Here is a 16,484-nt window from a genome sequence, read left to right on the forward strand (position 1 = left end):
ATCAACCCTAGTATATATATTTCCCAGTATCTTTTCTGGAAGACCACTGAGAGGAAAATCCTTAATTTCTCATGACCTCCTCAGCAATTCACTGCCCTGGACACATTTGTTTTGCTGTCTAATCAACCTGGAGTTATACCCACGGCCCGCTTCTCTGGTGGCCAGGCTGGAAGGAAGATGTCAGGGAGCTTGTTTCATGTGCACTATTTCTTCTCAGTTCCTACCATCCAGACTGCCCCATCAGGTCTTCTCAGCCTCTGCCTATTCCAACTGAGGCCTGGACTGAAATATCAATGGACTTCATTGCTGATCTGCTTCCAGCCCTGAGATTCACAAGTATTGGGCTGGTAGTAGATTATTTTTCCAAGATGGGTCATACTGTCCCATTACCTGAGTTACCCTCTGCTTCCCGGTTGGCTCAAAACCTTCTTCAGGAGATTTTTTGGTCTACGTTGCCCTTCTGTCCACATTGATAGAGATCATGGGGTGCAGTTTGTCACCAAGTTCTGGAGGGCACTACCTTAAATTTCCACCAAGATCACTGGTCCAAACTGCTACCTTGGACAGTTTTTAGCCGTAAAAACCACGTCTCCTGTAAGTCACCATTCAAGCTAATCAAGCAAGTTACATTTTGTCTTACAAAGGGTTGTCTGAGCACTCACATCATAAAATAATAAAAGAAGTAATACTCACCTTACCATTCGAACACTTCCCAAAAGTCCAGGAAAAACTTCCTTAACTTTATTTAATGGAAGGGATATGGTCCTAAGGAGAGGAGCTCCTTCTCATCAGGAACTTCCTCTAGAAGTATCTCCTCAATCCTCTTAAAACCTCATCAGGGAGTGGCAACGAGAGGGGTGGTAATGTTCGTCACCTTGCCTGTTTTTATTGCTGTGGTGCAGCATCTACTGCCTCTTGTTGCTACACACGTGGAAAAAATTTTGGTACCCTTCTGTCAGAGAAGGAAAAACCCACAATGGTCACTGAAAAAACGTGAAACTGACAAAAGTAATAATAAAAAAAACAAATTGCTAAAAATCAGCGAATGAAAATCAGACATTGCTTTTGAACAGAATAATTTATTTTAAAAAACTGATGAAACTGGCCTGGACACGAATGATGGTACCCATAGAAAAAATGGGAAATAATTTGACAATCGGGACATGTTAACTAAGGTGTGTCCTGTTTTTAGCATCACTGGGGTCCTGTAACGTGTAATCGGTCAGTCTGTCACCACAAGTTGCCCTTACAGACCGCTTACATAGCATGTGACCAGGATCGGCGTTTATGCTGTAAGTGCCCAGGCCGCTCTTCCTTCTTCTCACATAACCCCTCCCCAGCCTGTTGCTTGGCCCGCCCTGTAAGCCTCTTACGCCATCCAGTGTACTGGCTGAGATCCCGCCGGCGCATGCTCACTGCATGGAACGATGCTGCTGCCCACAATGGTCATCACAGTGCGCATGCACCGGCGGGATCTCGGCCAGTGCACTGGATGGCGTAAGAGGCTTACAGGGCGGGCCAAGCAACAGGCTGGGGAGGGGTTATGTGAGAAGAAGGATGGGTGGCCTGGGCACTTACAGCATGAATGCTGTCCCTGGGCATGTCATGATCTGTGTGGGGGAAAAACTCCACACTAAACACAGGAGGGAAGGGGAACAGTAACTGGGCCTGAAAACTAGGGAAGGAACAGGTGACCTCCTACACAACCCTAATCTGGCCCTTACTACCTATCAATATGAATAGACCTTGAAGGTAGGAATATTCATATGCTGTATACCTAGGCCCTTATATCCCTATAAGACCCTGGAATGAGGTTAGGATCAGAGACAACCCATTCCTCCCCAGATGGACAAATGGAAGTCTCTGTCTTAGGCCCAGATACAAACAACAGGGAAAATAAACACAATACAATAAAAAAAGACAAGACTTATCTGAAAGTAGAAAACTGGCAACTCCAGAAGCACCAGAGAGTAAAACCGACCAGCTAGTAAGAAGACTGGAAGAAAATCTATAAACCGCACCTACAAGAGTGAGAAGCGGCTACTTATGGGGAAGGTAAATTACCAACAAGCAACACCTGACGCAAGGGGTCTGGCATTCACCAAAACACAGACACAATAAGATCCAGTGAACTTGTCAATTTAACCCACAAGTTGCCAATCTCTCCGATCTCCTGGTACCTACCACGGGAACGTTCGTGACAGGGCACTTGTGAGCCCTCATTTACATACAAATAAAACTGCGTTTTTGCCCCTGGTGAACATCCAAACAAAAAGACAAAGGTACCATTCGACTGATCTATAGTTATGCTACAGTGCAATGTATACGGTCTATAAGGGCAAATTGTGGTGACAGACTCCCTTTAAAGGGTGACAAGTAGTCACTGCGCTGTTTTGTATCATGTGGATACCACACTGAACATGGACCAAAGAAAACTAAGGAGAGAGTTGTCTCAGGAGATTAGAAAGAACATTATAGACAAACATGTTAAAGATAATGGCTATAAGACCATATCCAAACATCTTGATCTTCTTGTTACTACAGTTGGACATATTATTCAGGACTTTAAGGTCTAGAGGACTGTAGCCAACCTCCCTGGACGTGGCCGCAAGAGGAAAATTGATGACAAATTGAGGAGAAAGATAATACCAATGGTAACCAAAGTGCCCAGAACAACTTCCAAAGAAAATGGAGGTGAACTCCAAGGTCAAGATACATCAGTGTCTGATCACACTATCCGTCTTAGCCAAAGTGGAAGACGTCCGAACAGGAAACCACTGTTGAAAGAAAATCATAAAAACGCGAGACTGGAATTGGCCAAAATGTATACTGACAAGTCACAAAGCTTCGGGGAGAATGTCCTTTGGATAGATGAGACAAAACTAGAGCTTTTTGGCAGGTCAGGTCAGCTCTAGGTTCACAGACACAAAAATGAAGCGTAGAAAGAAAAGAACATTGGGGGAGATTTCTCAAACTGGTTTAGTTACCCATAGCAACCAATCAGATTCCACCTTTCATTTTTTACAGCTCCTTTGGAAAATGAAAGGTGGAATCTGATTGGTTGCTATGGGCAACTAAGCCAGTTCTACTTTATACCAGTACCTACTGTGAAACATAGAGGAGGCTCGGTTATGTTTGTGTTTCTGTGCAAGGTAAAATGAAATCTCAAGACTATCGAGACATTCTGGTTTGAAATGTGCTGCCCAGTGTCAGAAAGCTTGGTCTTAGTCGCAGGTCACGGGTCCTCCAACAGGATATTGACCCAAAACAAATTAAAACATCCAAGAATGGCTAAGAGCAAAGCATTGGACTATTCTATGGCCTTCTATGAGCCCTGATCTAAATCCTACTGACCATCTGTGGACCTGAAGTCTGGAGAAGGCACCTTCAAACCAGTGAGCAGTTTGCTCACAAGGAGTGGGCCAAAATACATGTGGACAGGGGCAGAAGTCTCACTGCGAGTCACAGAAATCGCGTACAGTGATTGCCTCAAAATATTACGTTAAAGGGGTATTCCCATCACAGACAAGGGGGGCATATCGCTAGGATATGCCCCCATTGTCTGATAGGTGTGGGTCCCACCTCTGGGACCCGCACCTACAACGAGAACAGAGCGGGGATAGCTGTGGCTGGAGGACCCTGGATTTACGGGGGTCCCTCCACCACCAAGCGCTGCTCCCCGCTGCTCCCATAGAAGTGAATGGGAGCACACCAAGCATGCAAAGCCCCTGGTTCCATTAATTTCTATGGGGAAGACGAAAATAGCCGAGCCAGTGTCCAATACAATGCCTCCTGCTGCCTCCGATACAGAGCCTCCTGCTGCCTCCAATACAGTGCCTCCTGCTGCCTCCAATACAGCGCCTCCTGCTGCATCCGATACAGCGTCTCCTGCTGCCTCCAATACAGTGCCTCCTGCTGCCTCCGATACAGCGCCTCCTGCTGCCTCCGATACAGCGCCTCCTGCTGCCTCCAATACAGTGCCTCCTGCTGCCTCCGATACAGCGCCTCCTGCTGCCTCCAATACAGTGCCTCCTGCTGCCTCCGATACAGCACCTCCTGCTGCCTCCAATACAGGGCCTACTGCTACATCAGATACAGCGCCTCCTGCTGCCTCCAATACAGGGCCTACTGCTACATCAGATACAGCGCCTCCTGCTGCATCCGATACAGCGTCTCCTGCTGCCTCCAATACAGTGCCTCCTGCTGCCTCCAATACAGCGCCTCCTGCTGCCTCCAATACAGTGCCTCCTGCTGCCTCCAATACAGTACCTCCTGTTGCCTCCAATACAGTGCCTCCTGCTGCCTCCAATACAGCGCCTCCTGCTGCCTCCAATACAGCGCCTCCTGCTGCCTCCAATACAGCGCCTCCTGCCCCCTCCAATACAGCGCCTCCTGCTGCCTCCGATACAGCTTTAGGGGCACATTTACTATAGCGTCTGAGCCTATAGCACCTGTTTTGAAGACATTTGTGACTTGTTCTCCTATTTTCTAACTTTTGCGCCTATTTTCTGACCTTTATGTAGGTGCGCCTTATTTTGCACTTAATTTGGTCATAAAAACAGTGTAATTTGTACTTCACTCCAGGTCTGGTGTACTCCCTCTACGTCTGTTGTGAGTTGTGCCATATTTTGACTCAAAAATATGGAGACATGCGCCTAATTTCAGCTCACTTGCGTTACATTTTCATGTGCATACTAAATAGACCAGTCTTAGTGAATATAAACCTGTCATACTGATAAAGAACCACTAGAGGTCATATCGATACGCTAATATCAATACGGGACTCCCCCGCCTAACGGAAACGGGACGGATCCGTTTTGCAGCCCATAGACTTCTATAATGACGGAATGAATAACAGAATGCCTCTAAAGGCATTACGTTATGCATTCTGTCATAGAACTACAGAACTTCAGAGTATACACCTCAGCTGCTGCAGAACCTCATAATACATGTTACCACGGACCATGATGCAATTCACCTTTTACCAGTAAACAAAGCGTGAACGAATTTCAAAATATGAACTTTGCTCATCTCTAATAATGAGGCTCTGCAGCAGCTTAGGTGTGTATTATGAGCTCCTGCGGGAGCTGAGGTGTGCAATATGAGGCTCTGCAGCAGCTGAGGTGTGTATTATATGACGTTCTGCAGAAGCCGAGGTGTGTATTAGGAGGTTCTGCAGCAGCTAAGGGGTGTACTCTGAGGTTCTGTACCAGCTAAGCTGTGCATTATGATGTTCTGCAGCAGCTTAGGTGTGTATTATGAGGTTCTGCAGCAGCTAAGGTGTGTATTAGGAGGTTCTGCAGCAGCTGGGGCATGTATTATGAGGTTCTGCAGCAGCTGAGGTGTGTATTATGATGTTCTGCAGCAGCTGAGGTGTGTATTATGTTCTGCAGCAGCTGAGGCGTGCATTATGAGGTTCTGCAGCAGCTGAGGTGTGCATTATGAGGTTCTGCATCAGCTGAGGTGTGTATTATAAGATCCTGCAGCAGCTTAGGTGTGTATGATGAGGTTCTGCAGCAGCTGAGGTGTGCATTATGAGGTTCTGCAGCAGCTGAGTTGTGTATTTTGAGGTTCTGCAGCAGCTTAGGTGTGTATTAGGAGGTTCTGCAGGAGCTGGGGCATGTATTATGAGGTTCTGCAGCAGCTGAGGTGTGTATTATGAGGTTCTGCAGCAGCTGAGTTGTGTATTATTAGGTTCTGCAGCAGCTTAGGTGTGTATCAGGAGGTTCTGCAGCAGCTGGGGCATGTATTATGAGGTTCTGCAGCAGCTGAGGTGTGTATTATGATGTTCTGCAGCAGTGGAGGTGTGTATTGTGATGTTCTGCAGCAGCTGAGGCGTGCATTATGAGGTTCTGCAGCAGCTGAGGCGTGCATTATAAGGTTCTACATCAGCTGAGGTGTGTATTATGAGGTTCTGCAGCAGCTGAGGCGTGCATTATGAGGTTCTGCAGCAGCTGAGGTGTGTATTATGAGGTTCTGCATCAGCTGAGGTGTGTATTATGATGTTCGGCAGGAGCTGAGGTGTGTATTATGTTCTGCAGCAGCTGAGTTGTGTATTATGAGGTTCTGTACCAGCTGAGGTGTGTATTATGAGGTTCTGCAGCAGCTGAGTTGTGTATTATGAGGTTCTGTACCAGCTGAGGTGTGTATTATGAGGTTCTGCAGGAGCTGAGTTGTGTATTATGAGGTTCTGCATCAGCTGAGGTGTGTATTATGATGTTCTGCAGGAGCTGAGGTGTGTATTATAAGATCCTGCAGCAGCTGAGGTGTGTATTATGAGGTTCTGCAGCAGCTGAGGTGTGCATTATGAGGTTCTGCAGCAGCTGAGGTGTGTATTATGATGTTCTGCAGGAGCTGAGGTATGTATTATAAGATCCTGCAGCAGCTGAGGTGTGCATTATGAGGTTCTGCAGCAGCTGAGGTGTGCATTATGAGGTTCTGCAGCAGCTGAGTTGTGTATTATGAGGTTCTGCATCAGCTGAGGTGTGTATTATGAGGTTCTGCATCAGCTGAGGTGTGTATTATGAGGTTCTGCAGGAGCTGAGGTGTGTATTATAAGATCCTGCAGCAGCTGAGGTGTGTATTATAAGATCCTGCAGCAGCTGAGGTGTGCATTATGAGGTTCTGCAGCAGCTGAGGTGTGTATGATGAGGTTCTGCATCAGCTGAGGTGTGTACTATGAGGTTCTGCAGCAGCTGAGGTATGTATTATGAGGTTCTACAGCAGCTGAGGTGTGTACTATGAGGTTTTGCAGCAGCTGAGGTATGTATTATGAGGTTCTGCAGCAGCTGAGGTGTGCATTATGAGGCTCTGCAGCAGCTGAAGTGTGTACTATGAGGTTCTGCAGCAGCTGAGGTATGTATTATGAGGTTCTGCAGCAGCTGAGGTGTGTACTATGAGGTTCTGCAGCAGCTGAGGTGTGTATTATGTTCTGCAGCAGCTGAGGTATGTATCATGAAGTTCTGCAGCAGCTGAGGTATGTATTATGCGGTTCTGCAGCAGCTGAGGTGTGCACTATAAGGTTCTGCAGCAGCTGAGGTATGTATTATGAGGTTCTGCAGCAGCTGAGTTGTGTATTATGAGGTTCTGTACCAGCTGAGGTGTGTATTATGAGGTTCTGCAGGAGCTGAGTTGTGTATTATGAGGTTCTGCATCAGCTGAGGTGTGTATTATGATGTTCTGCAGGAGCTGAGGTGTGTATTATAAGATCCTGCAGCAGCTGAGGTGTGTATTATGAGGTTCTGCAGCAGCTGAGGTGTGCATTATGAGGTTCTGCAGCAGCTGAGGTGTGTATTATGATGTTCTGCAGGAGCTGAGGTATGTATTATAAGATCCTGCAGCAGCTGAGGTGTGCATTATGAGGTTCTGCAGCAGCTGAGGTGTGCATTATGAGGTTCTGCAGCAGCTGAGTTGTGTATTATGAGGTTCTGCATCAGCTGAGGTGTGTATTATGAGGTTCTGCATCAGCTGAGGTGTGTATTATGAGGTTCTGCAGGAGCTGAGGTGTGTATTATAAGATCCTGCAGCAGCTGAGGTGTGTATTATAAGATCCTGCAGCAGCTGAGGTGTGCATTATGAGGTTCTGCAGCAGCTGAGGTGTGTATGATGAGGTTCTGCATCAGCTGAGGTGTGTACTATGAGGTTCTGCAGCAGCTGAGGTATGTATTATGAGGTTCTACAGCAGCTGAGGTGTGTACTATGAGGTTTTGCAGCAGCTGAGGTATGTATTATGAGGTTCTGCAGCAGCTGAGGTGTGCATTATGAGGCTCTGCAGCAGCTGAAGTGTGTACTATGAGGTTCTGCAGCAGCTGAGGTATGTATTATGAGGTTCTGCAGCAGCTGAGGTGTGTACTATGAGGTTCTGCAGCAGCTGAGGTGTGTATTATGTTCTGCAGCAGCTGAGGTATGTATCATGAAGTTCTGCAGCAGCTGAGGTATGTATTATGCGGTTCTGCAGCAGCTGAGGTGTGCACTATAAGGTTCTGCAGCAGCTGAGGTATGTATTATGAGGTTCTGCAGCAGCTGAGGTGTGCATTATGAGGCTCTGCAGCAGCTGAGGTGTGCACTATAAGGTTCTGCAGCAGCTGAGGTATGTATTATGAGGTTCTGCAGCAGCTGAGGTGTGCATTATGAGGCTCTGCAGCAGCTGAAGTGTGTACTATGAGGTTCTGCAGCAGCTGAGGTATGTATTATGAGGTTCTGCAGCAGCTGAGGTATGTATTATGAGGTTCTGCAGCAGCTGAGGTGTGTATTATGTTCTGCAGCAGCTGAGGTATGTATCATGAAGTTCTGCAGCAGCTGAGGTATGTATTATGCGGTTCTGCAGCAGCTGAGGTGTGCACTATGAGGTTCTGCAGCAGCTGAGGTATGTATTATGAGGTTCTGAAGCAGCTGAGGTGTGTACTATGAGGTTCTGCAGCAGCCGGGATGTGTTACGTTGCCCTGAGTATTACTGGAGTACACTAATGATGCATTGTGATATTATTTGGGAAGAGCACTGATGAGGCTCCTATTACTGGGATACACTCATGATATGGGATTATGATACTCGGGTAAAATATTTTGGGGTACTGGCCATGGAGGACCTGTGACGGGCGCCATGTTGGTTCCGGGCATAGCCGCTTCACCAGCGGCGTATAGTGATGACGCACTTCCTGTGTATCCCGGAAGTGGTGGTGTGAGAACGATGGCGGAGCTCCGGGAGTTGCAGAGTCGGGTGCAGGAGCTGGAGCAGCGTCTGTACGGGGAGAGCGGGGCTCAGACAAGGAAGGTACGTGCTAACCACAGCATGCTGAGACTTGTAGTCCCCCCGGATACCCTGTCATCACCTGAACCCCGTCACTGTATGACATCATCTCCCGCACCCACCCGTCACCGTATGACATCATCTCCCGCACCCACCCGTCACCGTATGACATCATCTCCCGCACCCACCCGTCACCGTATGACATCATCTCCCGCACCCACCCGTCACCGTATGACATCATCTCCCGCACCCACCCGTCACCGTATGACATCATCTCCCGCACCCACCCGTCACCGTATGACATCATCTCCCGCACCCACCCGTCACCGTATGACATCATCTCCCGCACCCACCCGTCACCGTATGACATCATCTCCCGCACCCACCCGTCACCGTATGACATCATCTCCCGCACCCACCCGTCACCGTATGACATCATCTCCCGCACCCACCCGTCACCGTATCACATCATCTCCCGCACCCACCCGTCACCGTATGACATCATCTCCCGCACCCACCCGTCACCGTATGACATCATCTCCCGCACCCACCCGTCACCGTATCACATCATCTCCCGCACCCACCCGTCACCGTATCACATCATCTCCCGCACCCACCCGTCACTGTATCACATCCCCACCCTCCTCTTTTGCCCCCCCCCCCCCCCCCCTCTCCCAGTTCCACTCAGACCAGTGTTTGTGTTGCAGGTCACAGACGGGTTGATGAAAGTGCAGGTTGCTCTGGGGAACATCGCCAGCAAGAGGGAGCGAGTGAAGACCCTGTACAAGAAAAGTAAGAGGGGGGGGGGGGGGCAGATATATAACTGTAGCCGTGACGTTCCCTGTGACACCGGCAGGAGAACTCCTCAGGTGGACCCGGTGAGAGGATCTGCCTGTCCTGCCCCCTCAGTGAGGCTCTACTGGCCCCCGCAGGAGGATTCCTGTGTTCTGGCAGGGCCACTTCATCCCTCTAAGGCAGGCATCCTCAAACTGCGGCCCTTCAGCTGTTGCAAAACTACAACTCCCAGCATGCCCGAACAGCCTACAGGTATCAGGCTACAGCAGGGCATTGTGGGAGTTGTAGTTTTGCAACAGCTGAAGGGCCGCAGTTTGAGGATGCCTGCCTTAGAGGGATGAAGTGGCCCTGCCAGAACACAGGAATCATCCTGGAGGGCCGCAGTTTGAGGATGCCTGCTCTAAGGGCTCATTCAGACGGCCGTATGCTATCCGCAAAAATGCGGATCCGTTTTTTTTGCAGATTAGATGCTGACCCATTCACTTCTATGGGGCCCTTTTCTATTCCACGGCTCCGCAAAACAAATTAAACATGTCCTATACTTGTCCGTGAAAATCAGGAAATGGCCCCATTGAAGTCTATAGGTCCGCAAAAATACTGAATGCTATCCATTTTTTGGCGGATCCGCAAAAAAATGGGTTAGCATTCAGTATTTTTGCGGACAGCATACGGCCGTCTGAATGAGCCCTAACGCTATGTATGTAGATCTGACATCATAACTGTTCTGCATCAGTCTTATCTACCTTGTCTCAAATCTCTCATTTTCTCTGCTTGCTGCCAGTGAATAACAACATTCTTGTTCACGTCCAGTAGCCAACAAAAACAGTGTTGACCCAAGACTTCACAGAGCTGAGGGTTTGGTACAGCTGTGTCTGATATCTGAGCCTCCCCTGCCCTTTGTCTTTCAGTCGACGACCTGATAAAGTATCTGGACCCTCAGTACATCGACAGAATCGCTGTCCCCGACGCCATAAAGCTGGAGGTCATTTTGGCAGGTGATTGCTGACGCTCTCCCTGATTGTTTCCCTCCACACAGCTGTAAGTGAGCCCCTGAGGTCTTCACCATGACCGGGGGGCTCAGGTTGGGGGAGGAGGGGGATCCCTGTCAGGACTGTGATTCTTGCCTCTCTCTCCCGCAGAGGAGCAGTACATCCTGTCCCAGGCCGCACTGCTGGAGCAGCTCCATTCCCTGCAGCCCCTGCTGGACAGTGAGCACATCAAAGGTGAAGATCAGCTCTGGAGGACTCAAAGCGACCCAAATACTAACCCCACAGAAGTTGTGTAAAGTTTTCCCGGTTTATGTAAATTAAGTTTCATCCAGTTCGCCAACTTTCTGACAATTTCAATTTCTCGCCCTTTTTCAACATCTGTGCCTGCTGTCAGTGACTAGACAAGTTTATACGCAGAGACTGGAAACCGGTACCAGCTTGATACTTCTCACAGCGGAGGGTTTGCTACAGTTGCACCCTGTCTTGACAACCCTCTGTGAGGTAAAGGCAGCACAAATCTCTCTCCTGTCCAGAGAGTTTGTTACAATGTGTCAGTGCAGGTAAAATGAACCCTCAGCTGTGAAAAAGTGCAATGTTCAGGTTTTCAGCCCCTGGATGTAAACAGGAAAGCTCCCAATTACTGACAGCAAGTTAAGACCTTTCAAAATGACGAAGAATTGGGAAAGAATGACAATCAAAAGTTTCAGAACCGTTCATTAACCCCTTAACGAAAATCAAGTACATGTATGTGATCAGCAGTAAGGGGATGTATGGAACGGGCTCACGTGCTGGGCTCCCCATACACCCAGCCTCAATTAGGGTGTTCTAGGTCATTTAACCCCTCAGATGCTGCTGTCAGTAGTGACTGTGGTATCTGCGGGGTTAGGCAGACAGCTTGGGGCCCTGTGGAGGTTCCCAAGGATGTCATGGCTGACTGCCCGAGGCCCAGCTTCACAGACACCCTGTCAGAATCCCATAGACTGCAATAGTATTCTATTGCAGTCTATGGGACAAGCGAACAGAAGATCGCATGTTCAAGTCCCCTAAGGAGACTAAATATTATTCGGTAAAAAGTAAAAAAATAAAATATTAATAAAAAATTCAAATCACTCCCTTTCCCAATTTTACATATAAAAAGTAAACCTAACATACCCCCCCAAAAAATTTTTTTTTGTAAAAGTGATCAAAAAGTCAAATGTACCCCCAAAATGGTACCAATAAAAAACACAGTTCGCCCAGCAAAACAAGCCTCACACAGCTCCATAGACAGAAATATCAAAAAGTTATGGATGTCAGAAAATGGCAATGCAAAGATTATTATTTATTTTTTTTAAGCAGTAAAACTAAATAAAAAACAATACAAATTTAATACAAAAACTGGTGTAAAGTAGAACTGGCCTAGTTCTAGGCATAGCAACCAATCAGATTCCACCCATTATTTTCCAAAGGAGCTCTGAGAAACGAAAGGTGGAATCTGATTGGTTGCTATGGGCGACTAAGCCAGTTTTCTTTTAAACCAGTTTTGATAAATATACCCCCCCTCATATGGCTGTGGGAACAGAGAATTTAAAAAAGTTATGGCGGAGGAGGAGATAAAATAATGGAGTGGAAAGCCCCTTTAAGCCTCATTTACATAAATGCAGAGCCCTGCTACTGTCGGTGGTTATTGGCTGTTTTCTGACCCGTCTCTCTCTGTTGGCAGCGGTGCCGGCGCAGGCCTCCAAGCTACAGACTCTGTCCCAGATCCACATAAAGCATCAGGTAGGTGTCCGCCGGCTGTGACCCACACACATGTACACTTGTTCGGCTGAGCATGCATGTGTTCTGAGTGGGGAGGAAGCTTCTGCCACCTCTGTACCCCCCCCCAGGGTTATGTCTACGGGGAACGAAAGGGAATTACACATGCCCAATCCATAGTCTGTCAGAGTCAGGAGGGCATCTGTCAGCAGTTTTTTTTACCTATGACACTGGCTGACCTGTTACATGTGCACTCGGCAGCTGAAGGCATCTGTGTTGGTCCCGTGTTCATATGTGTCCGCATTGCTGAGAAAAATTGTGTTTTAATATATGCAAATGAGCCTCTAGGAGCAACGGGGGCGTTACCATTACACCTAGAGGCTCTGCGCTCTCTGCAACTGCTGTGTTCTCTACACATTGACAGGGCCAGGCAGTGAAAACCTCATCATGCCTGGCCCTGTCAATCAAAGTAGACAGGGAGCAGCAGTTGCAGAAAAAAACGGAGCCTTTAGGAGCAATGGCAACGCCCCCGTTGCTCCTAGAGGCTCATTTCCATATAAGAAAACATCGTTTTTCTCAGCAATGCCGGGCACATATGAACACAGGACCAACACAGATGTCTTCAGCTGCCATAGGTACAAAACTGCTGACAGATGCCCTTTAATGTACTGTAGATGACCAACTTTATACTCCATTCACATCCCAAGCTGCATTCCTACGCCTCCTGTCTTTGGCAGCGCAAGGGTTGCTCCCTGGCGGTGGCTGCAGTTTCTCATTGATCGGTGCGATGCTGACTGCGGCCGTTCAGAGATAATCCGGTTTACAGGACAATTTTATGGCTTTTTTTTCTGCTGACTGAAAAACGGAAGCATTAGAGACAGGAAGGGTGTGAGTAATGGGGGCGGCCCCGGCCGGGGGCTATAATGTGTCACCAACAGGAGATTAACACCTAATGACACAGCACCAATGTATGCCATAGTGCTGACACCAAGTATAACCACTCCCATCATCCTTGTCCTCTTCAGCTATTATCTGATTGCTCTGTAATACACAATGTATACTCCCACCCCAGGAGCTCACAATCTAATCACCATATACCACACAGTGTATGAATCCCACCATCGCTGTCCCCAGGAGCTCACAATCTAATCACCTTATACCACACAGTGTATGACTCCCACCATCGCTGTCCCCAGGAGCTCACAATCTAATCACCTTATACCACACAGTGTATGACTCCCACCATCGCTGTCCCCAGGAGCTCACAATCTAATCACCATATACCACACAGTGTATGACTCCCACCATCGCTGTCCCCAGGAGCTCACAATCTAATCACCATATACCACACAGTGTATGACTCCCACCATCGCTGTCCCCAGGAGCTCACAATCTAATCACCATATAATGCATAATGTATCACTCTCATCATCCCTCTCCACAGAAGCTCACAATATAATAATCATATAACACATCATGTATCACTCTCATCATCCCTCTCCACAGGAGCTTACACTCTAATCTCACACAATGTACCACTACCATCATCCCTATCCTCCTATTCCTATGATTTCATCACTCCATAACACACAAAGCATCACTCCCATCATCTCTGTAGACTTTTATGTATTTGTTTTCTTATGACTCCTGGAACTCTATGACAGCACATTGGTGCGCGTATATTGGAAAATGTTTTTGGATAAGCTCCGCCTGTTGCGCCATCTCCCCCCCCCCCCTCCCCTCCCCCTCACTGCACCTTCCTCACAGTGACACGATCTGACGCCCCACGTTTTGCTCCTTACATCCCCCTCCCCCCGTGTATGCGACGTCTGCAGAAGGTAAAATGTGTCAGCGTCATGTGACCGGCGGCAGAAGCGCAGCTCACCGTACATCAGGGACTGCAGATAGACTACGGGGTGGGGGGGGACCCCCATTTACAGAAGGTTGTCACCTGCCGTATGTGTCTCCTCCACAGGACCAGAGCGAGGAGATAACGGCTGAGACCAAGAAACTCCTCGAGGACTACAACAGCATGGTATCCTTCATATACGGACACTGCCCTACCGCCAACATTCTGTGTGTGCAGGCAGCGAGTGTGCTAATACTGCATTACCTGCAGTCCTATGTAACACCACAGATAACACAGTGATAACTCTCTGAGTACAGATGATGTAGTAGATGTCACCTGCAGTCCTATGTAACACCACAGATAACACAGTGATAACTCTCTGAGTACAGATGATGTAGTAGATGTCACCTGCAGTCCTATGTAACACCACAGATAACACAGTGATAACTCTCTGAGTACAGATGATGTAGTAGATGTCACCTGCAGTCCTATGTAACACCACAGATAACACAGTGATAACTCTCGGAGTACAGATAATGTAGTAGATGACACCTGCAGTCCTATGTAACACCATAGATGACACCTGCAGTCCTATGTAACACCTCAGATAACACAGTTACAACTCTCAGAGTACAGATGATGTAGTAGATGTCACCTGCAGTCCTATGTAACACCCCTGCTATTTGACTTGACCCGCTCTATCAGACCCTTCTCCTTTCTAAGCAGTTTGTGATGTGGGACGAGGTTCTTTCTCAGCTGGAAGCCGCAAAACAGGTGAAGCCTCGCCCGGAGTGACCCCGGTGACCGGAGCCGCCATCATGTACTTTGCATGTACCGTCCTCCACACTCCAGCAGCGGCTCTTCTTATCCTGTGCTGCTGATGGACGGGCGCCGCTGATCTCTGCTGCCATGCCGCATTTCCCTCCTATCGTCTCTCAGGATTGGCAGATCCACTTCCTGTCTCCGTACACACGAGGACTGTGCTTTTTGCTGCCGGACGAGCGATGGGCACCATGACAGGAGCCCAATGTTTAATAAAGCGTCATTATAAGGAGCACTTACAGGAGGAGACCGTCAGCAAGGAGCGTCTTATTTATACCCGTAATCTGTCTGTGCCGGCGGGGGATGGGGCTGTGGAGTCTGACAACAGCTCATGGTGCCTCTCTATACAAACCTGGGTCACTCTGTGCACCTTCTGTACTGGTCTTGTGTTATACTCTAGTTACAACCAGAGCAGCATTCCTAATTCTGCAGTAACATTAGGTCCTGCACTCGTTACAGCCAGAGCTGCAGCTCTCTAAGCGCAGAATGTGCAGACAGATATTGCCATGATGTGTTGCGGGAGTCACAGGGGCCCCTGGGTGCCTGCACTCTCCATAGGGCCGGTTCGAGCCGCCTCTACAGTCCCAGTGACAGTGGCCATATCTCCCACAATGCACTACAGGCAGCGGCGGTCTTCAGATCTAACCCGGAAGACAGCAGGTGTGTGAATGCAGCTCTGGATGTAATTGGAGTAAGGCCTCATGCACACGACCGTTGTTGTGTCCGTTTTCCGTGATTTTCTGCAGACCCATTGACTTTCAATGGGTCCGTGGAAAATTCTGAAAATGCACCGTTTGTCGTCCGTGATCCGTGTCTCCAGTCCCACGGAGGGTTCGCGGACCCAATTAAGTCAATGGGTCCGTGAAAAAACACGGATGCACACAAGATTGTCGCCCGCGTCCGTTTTTTTCCTATCATTTGCATGGCAAACTAAACTTTTTTTTTTTTTTACTTTCCTTCATGTCTGGAGATCCTCCAAAAATAACGGAAGACACACGGAAACAAAAACGGACACGGAACAACGGAACCCCTTTTTGCGGACCGCAAAAAAATACTGTTGTGTGCATGAGGCCTAATACACATGAAAAGTGAAGGGTTTACAGAGTGACGGCACTGTATGTACAGATTGACCCCCCCCCCCCCGCTGCAGGTTTGGCTGTGTTTAGTGTCTGTTTTTGGAGTCAGGATCTCACTGCCCTAATAAAACTAGAGCTTTCCCTCCCCCCGCAGTATAGACCCCTTCCATGTTTATATATGGGGTGACCCCGCCGATGTCCCGTCACCTGTGGAGGATCCGTGATGTCATCGTTTTACTGGTTTCTCGTTTCTAATCCCAATAAAATGTATAACCCGGACGAGTGCGGCTCCCGATCCGCGTCTTCTCTGACAACAGGACCGCAGCACACAGGTTCACTTACCAAATGATTTCCTGTGTCAGTAAAGGCCATTAACCCCTTCATCATTTGCTGGATTGTCCCATGGGCAGGAGTCGTCCCCCCAGTGGTGTTGGCTGGTTCCAGCTCTGTTCACACGCAGCAGGTTTCTG

At 48.3% G+C, this 16,484-nt stretch overlaps 1 protein-coding gene across 1 annotated transcript; it reads left to right on the forward strand.

Moving 5' to 3' along the window:
- Window positions 1–8,650: 8,650 nt before the first annotated feature.
- LOC122938247 (dynactin subunit 3-like) lies at window positions 8,651–16,298 on the forward strand. The gene is made up of 7 exons (XM_044293632.1): window positions 8,651–8,770; window positions 9,454–9,538; window positions 10,450–10,536; window positions 10,681–10,764; window positions 12,233–12,291; window positions 14,243–14,302; window positions 14,822–16,298. The coding sequence occupies exons 1-7, from the start codon at window positions 8,687–8,689 to the stop codon at window positions 14,909–14,911; spliced, it is 549 nt and encodes a 182-aa protein (XP_044149567.1). The 5' UTR covers window positions 8,651–8,686; the 3' UTR covers window positions 14,912–16,298.
- Window positions 16,299–16,484: the final 186 nt, after the last annotated feature.

The sequence above is a fragment of the Bufo gargarizans genome, chromosome 1 (genome assembly GCF_014858855.1).
Source record: "Bufo gargarizans isolate SCDJY-AF-19 chromosome 1, ASM1485885v1, whole genome shotgun sequence".
Classification (NCBI taxonomy): domain Eukaryota; kingdom Metazoa; phylum Chordata; class Amphibia; order Anura; family Bufonidae; genus Bufo; species Bufo gargarizans.

Excerpts from the sequence above, each read along its gene's own strand:
- LOC122938247 (XM_044293632.1), top strand. The coding sequence starts at position 8,687 with ATGGCGGAGCTCCGGGAGTTGCAGAGTCGGGTGCAGGAGCTGGAGCAG. Across the intron at positions 9,539-10,449 it reads GAAGACCCTGTACAAGAAAA|TCGACGACCTGATAAAGTAT; the intron begins GTAAGAGGGGGG and ends TTTGTCTTTCAG. Across the intron at positions 14,303-14,821 it reads TCGAGGACTACAACAGCATG|ACCCTTCTCCTTTCTAAGCA; the intron begins GTATCCTTCATA and ends CCGCTCTATCAG.